The 20090-nt window shown below is 42.6% G+C and overlaps 1 protein-coding gene across 1 annotated transcript; it reads left to right on the top strand.

Annotated features, from left to right (window-relative positions):
• The first annotated feature begins 1410 nt into the window (after nt 1-1410).
• On the top strand, nt 1411-18093 carry SAG (S-antigen visual arrestin). Its single transcript, XM_061637707.1, has 15 exons — nt 1411-1521; nt 3615-3675; nt 3782-3826; nt 5289-5482; nt 6274-6333; nt 7337-7404; nt 8198-8333; nt 8617-8701; nt 10223-10295; nt 10698-10835; nt 11149-11226; nt 11813-11836; nt 15151-15215; nt 16492-16501; nt 18000-18093. Exons 1-15 carry the CDS (start codon nt 1411-1413, stop codon nt 18091-18093), a joined length of 1242 nt encoding a protein of 413 aa, XP_061493691.1.
• Nucleotides 18094-20090: the final 1997 nt, after the last annotated feature.

Raw genomic sequence — 20090 nt, 5'->3', positions numbered from 1 at the left:
TCATCTTCTATAGGATTAGATCAGATTTGTTCCAATCTATTTGAATTGTGAGTCCAGCTGTCTCCACTGTTCAAGATGCCTCTCTGTGAACTAATTGTTAGAAGATGATTTCTTGATCATCCCTGTAATCTGCAAGCCATTTAGGGAAGGTAACATCCTTTTTGTGTCTAGTTTTTGTAGAGAAACTGATTCAGGCAGGATCAGAGGGAGAGCGGAAGAGTGGAGGTTTGAGGCATGAAATGAAAACACTTAGTGGCATGCCTGCTTTGTTGTTGTTATATGCCTTCAAGTCGATTACGACTTACAGCGACCCTATGAACCAGCCACCTCCAATAGCATCTGTCATGAACCACCCTGTTCAGATCTTGTAAGTTCAGGTCTGTGGCTTTCTTTATGGAATCAACCCATCTCTTGTTTAATGATTATTATGCCTGCCTCATCCTAAGTATATATTTGTAAATAAACTGAATGTTACAACACACTATACATCTCTAGCAATCTCTCCATCAAAAGAAAGCCAAACTCTGGAACCACTCATTTGCTGGGAAAGTGGAGTTCTGATTCTGATTTATTTGTGTGGAGGTTCTATGATGTCCCATTAATTGATTATTCTGCACTTGCAAGTGCATTTCTCTAGGCTCCTTCAGACTGGTGTGGTGTTTGTTTTTGGGTGGATGGGTGGGTTGCAGGTGTATTCTGCAACATGTCATTGACACAATAATGGTGCATTAGCAGTAGATTTATACGGGACCGTCCACACATCATTTCCCTTTATGAGTTGTTTTGCGATGCTTCCCCAACTTTGATTGAATCCCTTCTGCAAAATAGTGATAGTCTGGAAGTCTGAAAGCAGCCTAAATTAAAGTTTTAGCAGTACCTCTAATACAGGGGTGGGTAATCCCAGTTTAGGAGCCTAATCTAAGATCCTGAGCAAATTTTGAAGTTCTCTCCCTCCACCGCCACTAAGACCCCATTGATTTTGGCAATGGCAGCATATTATTATTATTATTGTTGTTGTTGTTGTTGTTGTTGCTTGGAGTGGGTGGAGCCTGGCACCCTGATGGGGTTACAAATTGCCCCTTTCCTAGTCATCTGATTGATCATTTGATTGATCATTCTGTACTAGAATGTGGGGTGTCCACCATTGGCATATAGCCCCCAGACAGTTGACTAAATGTGAATGTGGCTCTTGGGTCAAAAAAGGTCAGTCATTCCTGCTCTAAGTACCATTTGCTCTGAAACTTAATAGGCCACTGTTGGATGCTTCACCCAAGTTCCTATTATTTTCATCAGATTTCAACAGAAATGTTTTCAAATTTCCCACAGCTTGTCTTCTATCTGCCTGTTGTTGGTCTAATGATCCCTTGATGTAAGAAACCTTCATTCTCACCAGGTCACATAACTGTAAGGATGAGACGTCCTGACACTCCAAAGGTGGTCTCTGTTTCTGAAATTTCTGTGAAGAGTGTCATGCCTGCTAAATGTCATGTTATCTACAGGAAGATCTCCCATGACAAAGCTGTAAGTGTACTTAGTGCAGCAATTGGTATAGACTGGAACCAGCGCATCAGTTGTTTTAGTGACAATCTTCTGATATATAAGTGCCTCCTTTTGTCAGCCAAACTACATGTGATGCTAAGCTTGAAAGCCTGCCAGGGATTAAAACCAAAAAAGTAGGCAGGGGAGGGACTTTCATTCAGAGTGTGCAGGAAGGGGAGATCTTATATTCCCCAGCTATGATCTTGATCAAAATTACACCACCACCCTACGCTGCTATTAGCTATTTTTGGCCGGGGGGGGCGGAGGGGGGAAGAACCTATTAGCACCAATGGAGACTTTTTTTTCCTCCTAAGGCCAGATCAAGCCAATCTTTAAGATCTTCCAGAGAGGCTCTACTAGTCCTCCTCAGCAGGGTATCAGCTGATGACAACATGGACATGTGCCTTCTCAGTGCTAGTCCCCATCCTTTGAAATGCCCTCGCTCAAGTCATTCTTGAGGTGGAGACAGTAGTGACCTTTCAACAGTGCATTAAAATGTGTATATTTACCCAAGCTTTAGGAGAAGGGCTGTAGCTGAGGGATAGAGCATCTGCTTTGCATGTAGAAGGTTCCAGGTTCAATCTGGAGAGACCCCTGCCTGAAACCCTGAAGAGTGGCTGCCAGTCAGGGTAGGCAGTACTGAACTAGGTGCACTACTGGTCTGACCCAGTATAAGGCAGCTTCCTATGTTTCTGGACCCTGAGTCTTAATGTTTTGCTTTGTACACTGCACAGTTGTATTTGTGATGTAGAGTTGCATTTTCTTTTTATTTCATTTTTATCTAGTTTTAAGGAAACCTTATTCAGTGTTGATGTATTAACAATAAAAATATTGTTTTATGTATTTTTATTATCATAATTATTATAGCAATAATTTGTATGAATTTGTATGAATTGTTTTTATTATAAGTGGTGTGAGCATTGCATTTGAATGAATGAATGAGACTAATTGGAGCACAGGAAGCATTTTTATTGGGACTGCAGCTGAGGAGGGAAGGGTTAAACTCCCCTTGCTGCAGTCCCAATGAAAATCACTCTCACTACTATTAAATTTTAAAATCTGATGTGCTTCCAAATGCAAGCATACATGCATTGCATGATCTTAAAAGGTGAGTAAAATTCACTCCAGCTAATCTACTCAACTAGCTACTGTTGGTTTGCCAGATATAAACAAATCCTATTGGGCGGTGGAAAATGGAAATGGACTGCCTTCAAGTCAATTCTGACTTATGGCGACCCTATGAATAGGGTTTTCATGGTAAGCGGTATTCAGAGGTGGTTTACCATTGCCTTCATCTGAGGCAGTGACTGGCCCAAGCTCACCCAGTGAGTTTCATTGCTGTGTGGGGATTCGAACCCTGGTGTCCCAGGTCGTAGTCCAACACTCTAACCCAGCCTTTCCCAACCGGTGTGCCTCCAGATGTTGTTGGACCACAACTCCCATCAGCGTCAGCCATTGGCAATGCTGGCTGAGGCTGATGGGAGTTGTGGTCCAACAACATCTGGAGGCACACTGGTTGGGAAAGGCTGCTCTAACCACTAGGCCACACTGGCTCTGGGGTACTATAAATGCAAAATATTGTCTTTTAAGGAGGTCTAATGCAAAGGTAAGCAGATTCTGCAGAGAAGTCCTGTACAGTTCTTGCTGTTTTGCTCTAGGTGAGAGAATTTGACAAGGTGCAGCTTTTCACAGCATGGCAAGCTGCTCCTGTCAAAACTTTTCCTACTTGACTCTTCCTGACCTCCTTTGCATCCGGATACCTTAGTTCATTACACTTTTGAGTCGGACAAGGAAGGGGCTGGCTTGTGCAGCTGTGGCAAGCTGAGCAGGCCCTAGCCAGCTGGGGAGGACTAGCCTCAGAGGGAGGCAATGATAAACCCACTCTGAATACCTCTTACCATGAAAATCCTATTCATAGGGTTGCCATAAGTCGGGATTGACTTGAAGGCAGTCCATTTCCATTTCACGTCTGGCTCAAAAGCGCACCTTTCCCCTTGATATTGGCTACAACTATATCATGTCCTTAAGTTGAATTAAGAAATTTACCTTGTCCAATAATTTCCTCCCTCTTCCAGGTTACGATCTACATAGGTCAGCGAGATTTCATTGACCATGTAGGTGGTGTGGAACCAGTAGGTGAGTCAAGCTTGGTTGCAATTTTTTTCTTTACACTGCTTTATCCAGTTGGAATATCCAGTGTCCCAGAGTGGTTCATTTCTGCTCTTTTTTTTTTTTACTATAGATGGTGTGATATTGGTGGATCCTGATATTGTCAAGGAGAAAAAAGGTCAGATGGCTTAACTGGTGTTTTAGAGATAACTGCTTAAAGTATTAATATCCTGATTTAAAGTTAGAATGTCTCTAGGTTTGTACAAATTAATCCCACCCATCAAAAGGGCATCTGCTGGTCATGAGTCACGTTTTCAGAGGAGTATAAGAATTCTGCAGATCTATCATTCCTCTGGTCCCAAATGTTATTTCTATTGTGATTAATGCTAAATGCTTCAAAATGTCCAATTTATACAGTTTTCTGTCTGATTCTAGATGCAAACTGAAAGAATATTTGTTGAAGCTCGGCTATATGGTAGAACAGTTATTGATCTGTTCATACCTCACTGTGTAATTTAAGGATCTGTTCACACTTCAATGTGTAATTTAAGTAAGTGAAATGACAATAGGGAGCCAGTACAGATGTTAAAACACTCATGTAATAGTCGCACAGAGATCCACCCCTTCTAAAATCTGTCCCAGCTGGAGCTTCTGAACAGTCTTCAAGGCCAAACCCAGACAATTTACTATATTCTAATCCAACAGTGAGATTACAGAAAGCGTAGATTAGTTTAGCCAGGTCTAGCAGAAAGAAAAATTTGCAGCCTGGTGAAATGTACTCCTCACTATTGCTGCCACCTGAAAATCAGGTGCAAAGATGGACAGAGGGACGTACACAAAAGCTGTCAACCTACATGTCTAGAAAAGCTGAACACTAACAATTACAGAAGTCCCTCTTCTCCATATTTTCTGACAAGATGTTTTGCCAGGGTGTAGCTTGAATCAGAGAGCCAGTGTGGTGTAGTGGTTAAGATGTTGGACTACGACCTGGGAGACCAGGGTTCGAATCCCCACATAGCCATGAAGCTCACTGGGTGACCTTGGGCCAGTCACTGCCTCTCAGCCTCATGAAAATCCTATTCATAGGGTTGCCATAAGTCGGAATTGACTTGAAGCAGTACATTTACATTTAGCTTGAATCAGCTGGTTTCATCTAGTTTCCAGGTGTTAGGAATACAGAGATGTCACAGAAAAAAAAATTAGTCAGGGCCCTTGATGTAGTGATTATACTGAATTCCAACTCTCTGGATTACTTCAAACTGCAGCTCTGCTTTATAAATAATAGTGTTTTATAATGGACTTCTATAATACACACCAAACAGGAAAGCTAATGACAAGGAATCTGTGGAGCTGGACAGTGAGGTCCCAAAGTGAGGTCAAGCAAGCATTTGCCCATCAGGAATGAGCAGGAGCACTCAAGGGTGACACAAGAAGTCTGTGAACATCTGCTCCCCTCACAGACCTTCAATTCCCAGAGTTCCCTGAGAAGAGGCATTGACTTTTAAACCATTCTGAGAATTGTAGCTCTGTTAGGGGAATAGGGCTCTAGTAATGTCTCTCAGCACCCTTTGCAAGCTGCAGTTCCCAGGATTCTTTGGTTGTGCAAAGTATTTATAACATTCTGTGTATGTTCTTCCCAGTGTATGTGACACTCACTTGTGCTTTTCGGTATGGGCAAGAAGATATTGATATTATGGGCCTGACTTTCCGGAAAGACCTATATTTTTGTAGGGTCCAGGTATTCCCATCACTAGAAAAACAAAGACCACTCTCCAACTTGCAGGAATGTCTAATCAATAAGCTGGGGGGAAATGCATATCCCTTTCTGTTAACTGTAAGTATTCTGCATTGTTCCTTCTTTAAATTCTGTTCTGGACATGACAATTTGATAGGAGGTGCTTAGAAAGTGGGCTTGCAGTGTGGGTGTCTCTATACATTCAATGTTTTCCAAGTAGCATTCTTCAAGCTGCTTCATATCTAGCAGCAGAATACAGGAGGTGAGCTTTTGCAATATGTGTCCTCGGATTATAGAGGCGTCTTGAGCCACTATCTTGGCAAACAGGAGGGTAACTATTCCCCTTGCCACAGATGCGCCCCTTATACAAAAGGCTGCCACCACCACCATCATCGCAGTAAAGCTACGCTCTGTCTGTTATGTGTCTAATAGCATTGGACTGGGACAAGCGCGAATACAGAATAAGAATAACATCTAAGTTTTAAAATGCATCTGGAGAAATTATTTGAGTGAGTGAGGCCCTCTGGAGAGTGTTGTGAGGAAGGCTTGGCTATCAGCTGAGTCTCTTGCATTCCCTTGGATAGTCTGTTTTGCAGCACCTTAGGAACATAAGAGTCTTGCTGGACCAGGCCAAAGCTCTATCTAGTCCAGCATCGTGTTCTCTCAGCGGCTGACCAGATGCCTATGGGAAGCCCTCAAGCAGGACCTGAGCTCAACAGCACTCTCCCCACTTGTGATTCCCAACAAGTGCCATTCAGAGGCACACTGCCTCCAGCAGTGGAAGCAGAACATAGCCATCCCTGCTAAACCTCTGTAGCATCTGATGACTTGATGTGCACTTAGGCTGCCTGACCTGTAGCCAGTGTCTTTTGTCATCCTTGTCCTTACAGTTTCCAGACTATCTGCCTTGCTCAGTCTGCTTGCAGCCAGCTCCCCAGGATGTCGGGAAGGTGAGAACTGCGGGAATGAGATGGAATATCTTTCCGACGAAAGCAGTCTACAAAAGTAAAATCCAAGGATTAGCATCTGCTTCTTTGAGAAGGATGCAAGGACACAAGCTAACGCAAACAACAACGTTCTGTCACTGCTGAGGATATGACATGATGCCCTCTAGTGGACCTTGGTTACAGGGGAACTGTTTTCAAAGTAGATGTTAGTGTGGCCACGCAGCTGGTCCCATAGAATTAGAAACTATGAGCAAATAAGCCAATAACTTTGGAAACACTATCTTACAAAATATTGCAGGCAATCCTGAAGATGACCATATTGTGTGAAAGCTGGCATACATTCTCATTTTGAACTTTGGGCTTACAGTTGTAGAGAAAGTTGTAGTTCTCTACCTGTTGTAGAGAACTCTGGTAGGAAGATATAATGCTCTCACTTTGCACTGTGTTCTACCAGGGAAGGCTGGGGCAGGCAGAGTGAGAGAAAAAGAGAGATCTGCTTCTCATCTTCTCAGGCCCTGCAAAGTGAGAGATCAAGTGAGAGTACTCTGTGACATGCAGAGGACTCAGGTGGAGTGCAAGATGATAAAGGTCAGGTGAACACACCCATCTTTTTATACATTCCATCGCTTTCCATTTAAGAAGGCCCACTGGTAGGTCTCCTGCTGACACATGGTAGTTTCAGAGGAAGCTTTTTTCTTATGCATATTGAAGGTGTGGGCCCCCTGATATGGACTGGGACCCTAATGGGGGCAAAGGGTTAAAGCCTTCCTTCCCGCCCCTGCATGCTACACTCCCAATCTGGACTGGGATTCCCACATAGGTAATTGTTGTTGTTGTTTTTTTAAACTGCACTTAGAGGCACAGCTACATAGCTAATGTAATGTGTAGCTTGGCTCTTACTTTGACTACTGGATTTGTTCTTCTGCATGCAGATGCTAAATACACCCAAGTGCAACAACAATAACCTATTATTCCGTCTGCTTCTCACCCCATCTTTTTCCTGCAGTGCTGCGGGGTGGATTTTGAGGTTAAAGCTTTCTCGACAGAAAATGAAGAAGAGAGGGTTCTCAAGAGGTAACATTGTGTTTGATAGACAATGCGAAAAGATGAAATAGTTCCTTATTCAACTATATTTCATTAACAATGTACTCTACAGCTCTGGGTAGGGGGAGAAGAGGAACCGCTGTTTACTTTGTGTTCCACCAGTGGAGGCTGGTGGCTTTGATGTCAGTGGGACAGTGAATCCACTCCAGGTTTTAGTCTGAACTAGGGATGGGATCCGTTGGCCAGGCTGATTCAAAAGCAATCCATCAACCTAACAGGCTGGTATCTGTTCAAGTTCATTCTTTGTCTGCTAGCTGCTGCTTTCACTGATCCATTTTCCCCCTTGGCAAAAATATTTCTATTAATATCGATATTTTGACAGGAAATGTCAATAAATTAAAGGAAATATCAATAATCACGGAAAATCACTACATAAAAGTCCAATCTGAAGTGATAGCAAATAAGCGAATTAATGGGAAATTAGGTACCAAATCCGAATTGGGCAGAATTCTAGTACATCTCTTGTCCGAACTTTCAAGGAGGCTTTCAGCACCTTGGACATCTCTTTGAAAGTTCAGACTAAAATCTGGAGCAGATTCACTGCCCCACTGACATTGGAGCCACAAGCCTCCACTACGTACCACTCCCTACATCCTATTGCTGTTACCACAGATGACTCACAGTAGCAATAACTACCTTCTGCCACTTTCCTCAGTGCGGCCTCTTCCATCCCTACTTCACAGCTTGGCCTTACTGTTTCCACAGCTGCTCACCACCACCACCCCAGTTCAGCATAGGAACAAACCCATTTTCTATTCCCTAGGAACTCTGCGCGCCTGCTGATCCGCAAAGTCCAATATGCCCCAGAAGTGCCAGGGCCCCAGCCTCATGCAGAGAGCAGCTGGCACTTTTTCCTGTCAAAGAATCCTTTGCACTTGAAGGCATGCCTAAGCAAAGAGGTGAGCTGGTCCTGCATTTGACATTTACTGCTCTAGTTACAAAGCGTGCATTTTATTTCTCCTCTCCTCTCATGGCTCAAGAGCTTTGAGACAATATGCAACAACAGTTGTTACTGGGAGAATTGCTGATTAGTAACGCCTTCTGTTGACTTTCAGGAGCTATGGATGAGGCCCAAGGCCTTTGCTCTTGCCTGCAAATGCTGAACATGCAAATGTGTAAAAGATAAAGTTGACTTATGTAGACCAGATGAACCCTCCTGCTATGTTTGTCCAATTGTTTCAGGTCTTTTACCATGGTGAGCCAATCCCTGTCATGGTGACTGTGATCAACAATACTGAAAAAGTGGTTAAGAAGATCAGTGTGTCAGGTATGATGTTAATTTTTTCCATAATACTGTGAGATGTTTACACCATCAGGCAGTAGGAAAGCAGAAGCATAGTGTAATAAAGGGCAGTGATGGAGAGGCGGGCATAACCAAACCTGAGCAGATCCACACCATACATTTAAAGCACATTTAATGCGCATCTAATGCACATGACTACCCCCCACCGCCCCCCAATCCTGGGAACGGTGGTTTTCCCCTCACAGAGCTACAAATTGCAAGCACCCTTAACAAAATACAGTTCCCATAATTTGGGGGGGAGGGGAGTCATGTGTTTCAAATGTGCATTGGATGTTCTTTAAATGTATAATGTGGATCTGTTTCCTGTGTTTTCAGTGTGACAGGATCTCCCCTCAGATTTACAAGCGCTGCCATTGTTATTGCTTTAGAAGCATGCTACCCTGCACTCTGCCAAAGCCAGAGCTTGGAAGATTACTTTAAAAAAGTAATAAATTACAGTTACAATTACATCCCCCCCCCAAAGTACTATTTACCGTTACAATTACGATTGCTCTGAAAGTAACTGATTACTTTTACTTTGCCTTTTCTCAAAAGTAATCACTACAATTTACTTTTTTAAAAAAACACCTACAAGGTGCTGGTCTTGGCTGCTGCACATCTAAGTAGCCTAAAACAACATTAAACATTAAAATAAACACACACATACAAAAGTAGTAGAATAATTCTTTTTATCATTGAGATAGCAATGGTGGTCTCTCTGCTGGTAAGGAACGTGGGGAGGGAAGCAGAAGCCACTACCCAGATCTTTTTACACATGCACCACTACCCAGATCTTTTTACACGCACGCGCGCGCACGCACACACACGTCAGCTTTCAGTTCTTTGTCTCCATTCTGCTGCTGCCTCCTTCTCCTCCTTTATCCATGTTCTTCCTCTCCGGCTCGTTTTTCCTCCACTCCATTCTTCACCACCACCATTGTTTTTTTTAAACAATTGTGTTCTCCACTCCACCCTGTCTCACTCTCCCCCTCCTCCCTCGTTGCCTCCTACACACCCACAGAGCATGATGGAAGAGCGACACTGCACAGAAGCCCAGTTTGAGGCACATGATTTTCATCCACAAATCAGAGGAGCAGACTTCCCCTGCTCCCCCCCCAAGTAATGCCCAAAAGTAATGCTGGAAACATTACAATTACTCCGCAAAAGTAATAAAATTACTCCTAGTTCTATTACAACCAAAATGTAAAGGAATTACCCACTTGTTCCTCAAAAATGAATTACATGTAATTCGTTACTGGTAGCTAATTACTTCCAACCTTTGGCTAAAGCAAAATTACTGTCAGTCCATAATTTTTGTATATGATATCACAGACAGAGAGTGACAGGGGAGACAAAGGCACAAACAGAAGGGACAAATTATGCAGCAAAAATGCTGGGAAACAGCCTAGACCCCATTGGCTTTCCTTTTCCCTGCAAGTTAGAAGAACTGAAGGATGCTCTACCAATTTTCTGTGTTGATAATTTTTCATCTCATTCGCTCCTTAGTGGAACAAGTTGCCAATGTGGTACTGTACTCCAGTGATTTCTACACCAAGACGGTAGCTCTGGAAGAGGCAAAGTGAGTGCAACAACTTCATCCTAATCTGCCCTGTCAGTTTGTCCCGTGTTACATTACCTGTACCCACTTACCTCTTTAGGACATAGAAAGCCACAGTTATATATTGTGGTGTTTCCTGATTCATCTCTGGCAGATGTAAGGTTTTGCTTCTTTCTGCTAAAAGGTATCCCTCTCCCCACCTTCAACAGTGGCCTCAAAAGCTTTGTCTCATTGGGCACTTGCTCTGTTCCCCTGGGCTCTTTTTGAGACAAAGGGGGAGATGTAAATTTAATAAATAAATAAATAAATCAAACAAACCTGGGATCCTGATGAATTTGGAAGGATGAATTCTGACCATACATTTTTCTATGCCAGATTGGACCTAAATTTGCATTCTGTCTTCCCCTGCCACATATGTTCCAGGGAAAAGGTACAGCCAAACTGCATCCTCTCAAAGACAATGACAATTCTGCCTTTGCTAGCAAACAATCGAGTGAAGCGGGGCATTGCGCTGGATGGGAAGTTAAAAGATGAAGACACTAACTTGGCTTCCAGTACCATGTGAGTCCAATATGGATGGATATCAGCTAACTATGATCATAGAAGGATATTATACTAGCATATCTCCTTTTATTGCGTTAAGCAATAAATGTAGAAGTGTTCTATATGCTTAGCTGACTTTATGCCAGGATTGGTCTTGTCTTGGGGCTTTCTTATAGAATTAATTTTTAGATATGGAAGAATATCAACTGACGTATCGGATTTGGGAATAAGTTAACCAATCAGGGTAACTGTACCAGGCAGATCCACCTTGCTCTTTGCCAGTAAATGCTGTAGTTGCACATCATGAGCCTATTATTTTTATGCCCAATAGTATCAAAGACGGAATAGACAAGACAGTTCTGGGGATCCTGGTTGCTTACAAGATAAAGGTGAAGCTCACTGTCTCAGGGTAAGAGCAATGGGGTTTTCAGGATCCTATAGTTACAAGTTTTTGTAGTGGGTACGTCCGTCTTTTCCTCTGTTTTGTATCTACACCATACATTTAAAGCACTCTTAAACCACTTTAATAGTAACAGCTTTCTCAAAAGAATCTTGGGAACTGCAGGGTGGTGAGAGTTGTTAGGAGAACCTTAACAAACTACAGTTCCCAGGATTCTCTAAGGGAAGCCATAGCTGTTAAAGTGGTATAAGTATTTTAAATGCATGGCATGGATGTGACCCAAAGATGAGTGGGGGGGGAGAAGTAAGATTGTATGGCCAGTTCTAAATAATTGTTTCTGTATTTAGTATTTAGTATCAAGTTGGATGGTGAATATTTGTGTGAATGTTCTTCCTTAGAAGTAAGGATATGCTGCCAAGCCAGATCAAGGAGGTATACTTGGGAAATGTGGGTTCTTGGAATGAGAGAGTGTGTGAATGCTACAAAGCAAGGTTGAATGATTTTGTATGAAGAAGGTATGAAGTGTGCTGACCAGCTTGGGAATATTTGCTACAGAATATTGTAAGCTTTGACTTTGTGTACGTTTATACCTTAGCCTGCTAGGAGATTTTACTTCCAGGTAAATCTGTAAGTTTTTCTCTGTTTCAGTTCCCCGCACCTTTGCAATATCCCATTATATTTTCAGGCTTATCTGAAAATGTACCTTCTCTTTTTCCTTTAGCTTAGTAACTATAAATTTGAAGCTTCTATCATGGACCCCAATATTCTCAAAGTATGAGGTGTGTTTCTCCACAGAGGAGTGAACAGCTGCTGCCTGGATGGTCCAGAGCTTGGAAAAGTTACTTTTTTGAACTGCAACTCCCATCAGCCTAATCAGGGCCAGTCCCAGGCATGCCGGGGCCCTTGGACACCAGCCTGCCCTGGGCCCCTCTGCTCCTCTTCCGCGATTGAAGCAGCCGCGGCTCGCCAAACAGGAGCTTCCGAGCCACCTGCCATCCCCAACTTCACCTACCTTTCTCTCTGCTGTTTTTTGTGGCTGTGTGCACTGTGTGCACAGGTTTGCTATCACTCAAGATGGCAGCTGAGGTTTCTCTAAGGGGCTGAAGCTATACCGCCATCTTGGTTGATGGCAGCAATGCGCGCGTGTAGCATGCTTGCGTGCCATCAGCCAAGATGGCAGCAGAGGCTTCAGCCCCTTAGGGAAACCTTGGCTGCCATCTTGATTGATGACAAACCACAAAAAACAGCGGAGAGAAAGGTAGGTGATCTGGGGGGATGGCGGGCGGCTCAGAAGCTCCTGTCCGGCAAGCGGAGGGGCCTCTGTAGCTCCAGGGGCCCTCGGGCCAGTGCTCCACCTGGCCGCCCTTTAGAACTGGCCCTGAACCTAATCCAGTGGCCATGCTGGCTGGGGCTGATGTGAGTTGTTGTTCAAAAAAAGTAATTTTCCAAGCTCTGCCTGGACCCCATCACACCCTCTTTTTTTTGTTAGAGTGCTTCCACACTACGCCTTTTCTCTGAATTGCCATCCTTTGTTCACTCATTTTTTATTGAGCATCCAGGTGTAGTTTCCAACTCATTGACTTCCAGTGTTTTTGGAGTGGGGGGTTTCATGTGTGTTCCCCTTCCCTGCCCACCCCTCCCCAGACAGTTTATTTATTTATTTTAAACAACTGATTAATCATTTTCATTCTAAGTGGTACATGGTTTGTAGTGGAGGTTTCTTGGGTAATAAAACAAAACTGCAGCTCCAGTGTTGTTCAGTGGGAACAGACAGTATAGAAAATGGAAAGTGACAGTCAAGGTAGAACATTTGTTTAAATTGCCTTGCACAGACCCTTAAGGTGATGTAAAAGATACAATAAAAACAGCTAAGGTTAAAATATATCTGCTGTTTTCCATGTTTTTAACAGCAACAACAAAATACAAAGTAGATACCCATTCCAAGCAAGACAACTAACAGGATATATATATATCTTTGAATTCCTGATTGGCATTATTAGATGTGAGCGTGCTTTTTAAATAATATTCATGTGAATTTTTAGATATATTTTATAATTGTTATATTCTTTTTTTGGATATGATTCACTTTGTTTTCATTTTATGTACATTGTTTAGAGATTTATTGCTCAATTACGTTACTTGAAATGTGGATTCTGAGTATTAGCAACTGTATTGAATGTAGAATTTATATTGATTTTTGTTGAAATGTAAACCACTTTGAGATTTTTTAAAAAATATAAAGTGGCATACAAGTTAAATAAATAAATAATTTCAGTGACCCATTCATCCAGCTGGGAACAAAAATGTGCAACTTAGTAGTGGCTAGTGCAATCTGAGACTGGTAGGGCGGAAGGCAGGGAGACCATCATTCAGAGCCAGCACCAGACTGCAGCAAGCCCTTGGGCACCTGACTGCTGTGAGGCCCCCTGAGTGTGCATGCGCACACTTTAATACACCCACATGTGCTATCTCTTGTGCCACTGTGTCAGTGTGCATGCTTGCCATAACTCAAGATGGTGTTGGGGTGTTAACACCCCCTCGCTATCTTGCGTGATAGCAGACATGTGCTCTGATGTAGCAACATCCCTGCCCCTGCCGCCATCTTGGTTGATGGCAGGCATGCGATGACACAAGTGGTGGAGCAACTGAGCACCTTCAAGCCCACACCAGCTATGCATGTGGGCAGGGGTGATGCCACCTGGGAGAGTGGAGCTTCTGCTCCGTGCCCTGCACCACTGTCTGGTTGCAATCCACGACTCAATGCTGGTAGAGATTGTAGAGTGAGAGCTTCACCCTCCCAGCCACAGGGGCCCCCAGCCAGCTGCAGGGGCCCTTGGCCAGTGCCCAACTTGGCCACCCGCTGGCGCTGGGCCTGCCATCAATAGATGGAGCCAGAGCCAATTATTGATGGAGCCAGAGCAAATGAAGGCAGAGCTAAATCATTCTAGTTTCATCCCCAGTCTACTCTCCGCTGAGTTCTGCAAGGGCAACCCTGGGACAGAGGAAGCTGACAGGCAGTGCCATGCCCAGAACTGGTTGTCAGTAAGGAGACTCAGGCTGATGGGGGCCCTAGTGGACCAGCCTCCACTGTTGCAACTGTTTCCAGAAAGTGCAGATAGTGGGTGCCTGTCATATCTCGACAGAAATGCTATTCCACTGAACAAGAATAGTACCTGGAACCAGCATTGGTCATTAACTACTGTATTTGTATTCTACTGTTGTTAGTTAGTTAGTTATGCATTTATATCCCACCGTTATGATAAAAATCAAGGCAACTTTCAAATAAATTTATTTATTTATTACATTTATACCCCACCTTTCTGTTCATGATTGAAACCCAAGGCGGCTTACATATGGTTCCCAGGCGGTCTCCCATCCAGGCGCTGACCACAACTAGCAGGGTGCTGGCCTCATGTGCCTTCAGACCATAGTCTGGGACTATTTTTTTCATTGGACTATGGTTTTCATTGCTACTGCTACATAGACTAGACCCATTGAAGTTAATAGGTATGACTACCTTAGGTTAATTAATTTCAGTGGGTCTACTTGAAAGTAGCCTTGATTTTTCTCATGAAAAGGTGGACTAAGACTTAGTTGACTATCACCCATGCTTTGCAACAAATATTAAAAACAAGCAGTAAAAATAGCATCATAATAAAAATAGCATTAACAGCCACTTTAGGAATAATTTGATTGAAAGCTAGGGTAAAAATCTACTAAATAAACAAGCAAACAAACAAATAATTTTGAAGGCCTTCCAGGGCTCCTCTGCCTTTCAAGGAAACACTTTGCTAAATTTCCAAATACTGGTGGAGGATTATAGATTTAGGTCTGGTTAATAATTGGATGGATCAGATAGCTGGGTGGATGGGGGTTGGATTGCTTGGATTTGTAGATGTCATGTACTCCCTATTTCCTTTCCTTTCTCCTCAGTGAGGTGGCTATGGAACTTCCCTTCCGGCTCATGCACCCCAAGCAAGAGGAGGTAAGCACAACAGGTGAGTAGGATGCTATTGCTTCTGTTGCTTTCCTGTTGTTGTGTGTAACATTCTGATGATATCCTTTTAAGTTATTTGGAAACCTAGAAGATGATTCCTCCTCTGTCGTAAGTAAGGGGGATTAATCACACCGGTCTGCCACATCCCTTGGAAGTTGGAGGAAGGGATGTTTTCAGATGAACATAAAGAAGGAATATTAGATGGTTCTCCATTCGTATTCCCCAATACAAGTTCTTGGGCTCTTAGCAGCACAATCCTGTGCAGGTCTACATAGAAGTAAGTCCCATTGAGCTCAGTTGGACTTACCTTTTAATAGGTGTGTAGAAGAAACAATTAGCAGGTGTTGCTTGTCATACATATAAAAGGACCTTTAGAAGGTAAATAATATTTTAACTTTCCCAATCCCACCCCAGTCTTATGGGTGTGCATGTTCTCATGTTTATGCTTGCAACAGCTTAATAATTAAAAGAAAAGTTGACTCTCTAATTGCATGGCAGAACATGTGAATTTAAAAATTAAACTTTAGATATTTCTTTGGAATCCCTGCCTTTTCTCATGTTTCCTGCTAGAATTACCTTCCATAGTTAGTACCAACCTTTGTATGACCTTGGACAAGTCAATTAGATTTCAGTTTCCATCTGTACAATGGACATAATAATACTCCCTGCTGCTAAAAAGATAATGGAATGTTCAAAGTATAATATAACAATACGCTTGAGGTCTTAGCAGCTACTTCAAATTACACATGACACATGGAATGAGTTCGGCATGGTTTAAACTAAAAAAGTATTCTGTTAACATTTTGGTGGCCTAATAAAGGTATTGCCCTAATAAGACTGTAAATAATATATTGATGCAACAAGTGCTGCTGGGCAAGCTTTAGACCACTGCATGCTTGCTATAAATTTGAGATTCAGTGAAATTCTATTGAAGATAGTTAAAAACCTCCTCTGGCTACAGGTCTGCCTATTCTTAATTATGATTGTTTCACTTCCTTCCTTATCTATTCTCCTTTCACCCCAGGACACAGACTGCTATCTCTTCCTTCCAAGCTTTATGCATGACCTGAGGACCATTGGTCACTGACTTACTTGTCAGGTCATGTGTTGAACGCATATTTGTTGCATAGTTGTACCTGTAGGGCATTGTAACTTAAGATTCTGTGATTTTCCTCTTTCAAATGGACTTTAAAATATCTGTCAAATGCTTTCAGGAATCAAAATTGAGAAAATGCCTTTATTCTACTTTTCTTTTCAATGTACACCAATGATTACAGGAAAGGAAAGGTAAGGATTGTATCATTATATTTCTACCCATATTTTGCCTGGGATGTTTACTCATTAAAGAACATATTCATAAATCAACTTTAGTAATGTTGTGGAATGGAGACAGTGAGACTGATTCTGTTTCTCAGTTGGATTCAGTTCAAAGCTTTCTGTGTTATAAGGCATCCAAAAACTTAGAAATTACCTCTGTTTGATTTATATGGCAGAGTGAAATGTCTGTAGCTATTTATCTTAAGAGGTGCCGTTAGATATTATGCAGCTGGATGCTATACGTGTTACTTGTTAGTGGGACTTACTCCCAAGTAAGCATGTATAAAATCAATCTAATAGCTCAGTCATGCAGTTAGGCATACCCAAGACCTTTGGAGCCAGTAGGTCTATAGACACATAATGTTGTATAGGACCAGGCTGTAAAAGTCTGCATATCCATAGTGTTCCTTGGAATATACTCCACAGAACCTAGAGGAACCTAGATACTGGAAAATATTAATAGAATTTTTAGTCTTGAATTGCCCCAGTGATCATAATTGGATTTAGTTCTGTGGTATTATAGCCCATTAAACTCCTGCCTAAGCCCCAGGTAATGGGTTGTTGTGCACACCAGATGCAGGAACCTAGCTAAAACTAAGCCAAGGATGGAAAACCTGTGGCCTTCCAGCTGTTGTTGGAGTTGGACTCCAACTCCGATTAGGCCCAGCCAGCATAGCAATGATCAGGAATGTTGGGAGTTGTAGTACATGGTTTTAATCCTCATAAATGCCTGCGTAGGAGACTGCCTTGGCATCCCTATGTGTGTCACCTTGGGCTCCATAAATAAATGACTTGGTCTGTAATGAGAATGTAAAACCTATCTTTTCTACATTTGTCCTACATCACTCTTAGCAGTGGCACAAAAGCCCTGAATGTCTTAGGACCCAAACACTTGAAGGAGCACCTCTCCCTGTGTCTGCCAACTGGGCTTTGTAGTCTGCAGGGGAGGCCCTTCTTGTCCTCCAATGGGTATGGCCTGTTGTGGTAATGTGTAGCAGGGCCTTCTCTCTAGTGGCATCCTGCTTGTGAAAATCCCTTCCTCTAGAGATGCATCTTTCTTCCTCTTCACACATACTTAAGAAATACCTTTCCACACAGGTGTTTGGGGGAGGTGTGTAAGCTTTGACATGGTTTTCTTATGGCTGCTCAATGGTTGTATGGTTTAATTGTTTTATTATTAGATATTATGTTTCTAAATTTAGTTTTAATTTAATATTTGTGCTGTTGGATTTGATTCTGTTATTTATATTCTGCCCTGGAATCTTATAGGATGACGGGCAGTCTTCAAAGTTTAAACAAATAAATACTGCAAGAGATGTTAAAATGTATTTTGTGCGTTTTGTGAAAATGGATTAAAAACAAATTTTGTGTGTTTAAAGGTTCCAGAGAAAAAGAGAGATGCAAAATGTAGAAGTAACAAATTACTAAGAAAAATTCAGTTTTGAAAGGAGCATTTATCTTTTCATAGGGACCAAGATGACCTCATGTTTGAGGAGTTTGCTCGTCAGCAGCTGAAAGATGAGAATGAGGACGATAAGGCGGGCTCTCCAAAGGATGAGTGACAGACAAGGAGAATAGAGAAGTCACAAAATTTGTGTCTAATGGCAAACACAGAGGGAAGTAATTAAATGGCAAGATATACATATATTTAATGTCAGTTAACAATGGTCTTTTTTTTTTAGAATAAAGAAACACAATACTTGAGATGATGGTGCTGGTTTTTATTTGAACCTGTTGCCTCACTATGAATATCTTAGATATAATGTGAAGAGCAAATTCAGTTATTTTGTTTAGAAAATGAAAAAAACAGCTTTGCATAAGAACTCTGTGGCCCTGAAGTATATGGGAGGCTGGGAGGTGGGCATCCTACCTACATTGTTACAGATTTTCTTCCAGCTCAATACTATTTTGTTTGCTTAACTTTTAAAAAGTAAGGGCTTGATACCATTCCACTTATAAGGAAGTACTCGTAACTGCTTCATCATTTACATTTTGCATGTATTCATTTAAAAATGTAATGTATATAGGTGGCAAGCACATATTTGCATAGACCATGGGCATTGTATTGGAACATGTGGGGCTGCCCTTGAAGATGACTTGGAAATTTCAGTCGGTCCAAAATGCAGCAGCCAGATTACTGGCTGGGGTTCCCTTTAAATCTCGTATAACCCATTTAAAAACAGCTGCATTGATTGCCAGTTTGTTTCTGGGCCCAATTTAAGGTGCTCATGCTAGTGTTCATCCCGGCAAGGCGACCCAGAAGGATACCATGGTCGATGGTATCGAAAGCCGCTGAGAGGTCCAACAGAACCAACAGGGACACACTCCCCCTGTTCAGTTCTCTGCGTAGGTCATCCACCAAGGCGACCAAAGCCATCTCCGTCCCATAACCAGGCCTGAAACCAGACTGAAATGGGTCCAGATAATCCATTTCATCCAGGAATCCCTGGAGCTGGGATGCCTCCACATGCTCTATTACCTTGCCCAGAAATGGAATATTGGACACTGGCCGATAATCATCCATAATAGAGGGGTCCAGGGAGGGCTTTTTCAGCAAAGGCCTTACAACCGCCTCCTTTAGGCACATTGGAACTGTGCCTTGTTGTAGGGAGGCATGGACCACTCCCTTCACCCACTTGGCCAGGCCCCCTCTGGCACTTTTAATAAGCCAGGAAGGGCAAGGGTCTAGCAGACATGTGGTAGACCTCACCTCTCCAAGGATCCTGTCCACATCCTCGGGTTGTACAAGTTGAAAAGAATCCATTATTATTGGACAGGCAGGAGCCAAAGTTACATCCACTGAGCCTGTATCAACTATAGCATCCAAGTCGGAATGACCTATACAGCTTAGGTCCAGGCTATCTGTCAGACCGTATCTCCCTATATGAACCTGCCCGGGCCCTGAGATCTTCAAGAGAGGCCCTTCTCGCAATCCCAACACCACAAGTGCAACTGGTGGGGACACGAGATAGGGCCTTTTCGGTGGCTGCCCCTAGGCTCTGGAACTCCCTCCCTAGGGAGGCAAGAATGGCCTCCTCTGTGCAGTCCTTCCGCCGACAGCTCAAGATTTTTCTCTTCTGGCAGGCCTTTGGAACTGAAGGCTTTAAGGGTAGTGATTGAAGAGGGTGCTGTATGTTATTGTTTTACTTGTATGCTCTTAAACTGGGTTGCAGTATTTTAAGTGTATGTCTAATTGGTTTTAACAACTTAATAGTTTAATTCTGTTTTAATGCTGATTTTTATATGTTTATATGTTTTATATGTTTATGTTCTTAATGATATGTACTTACTTTTATCTGGAAGCCACCTTGAGTTTCAGTTTGGAAAAAGGGCGGGGTATAAATAAAGATGATGATGATGATGATGATGATAGTGTTTAAAGCCCTAAACAACTGAGGTGCCAAATATCTGAAAAACCACCTCCTTCTCTACAGATTCTGTTGGTCGCTGATCAGCAGAGGAGGCCACCTTTGGAAGCTTGGGAGGTGATGGCCCAGGAGAGGGCTTTCTCTGTGGCAACCCCTAAGTTGTAGAGCTCCCTCCCCACCGAGGCACGTCT

This window comes from Rhineura floridana, chromosome 7 (assembly GCF_030035675.1).
Source record: "Rhineura floridana isolate rRhiFlo1 chromosome 7, rRhiFlo1.hap2, whole genome shotgun sequence".
Taxonomy (NCBI): Eukaryota; Metazoa; Chordata; class Lepidosauria; order Squamata; family Rhineuridae; genus Rhineura; species Rhineura floridana.
Note: the sequence above shows the minus strand (reverse complement) of the source record. Positions and strands in the feature narration are given on the sequence as shown.

Bases quoted from the DNA above. Each gene is read 5' to 3' on its own strand.
- SAG (XM_061637707.1), top strand. From the start codon at position 1,411: ATGAGACGTCCTGACACTCCAAAGGTGGTCTCTGTTTCTGAAATTTCT. The intron at 7,405-8,197 runs GTAACATTGTGT...TCTATTCCCTAG, and splicing joins GAAGAGAGGGTTCTCAAGAG to GAACTCTGCGCGCCTGCTGA. The intron at 10,836-11,148 runs GTGAGTCCAATA...TATGCCCAATAG, and splicing joins AACTTGGCTTCCAGTACCAT to TATCAAAGACGGAATAGACA.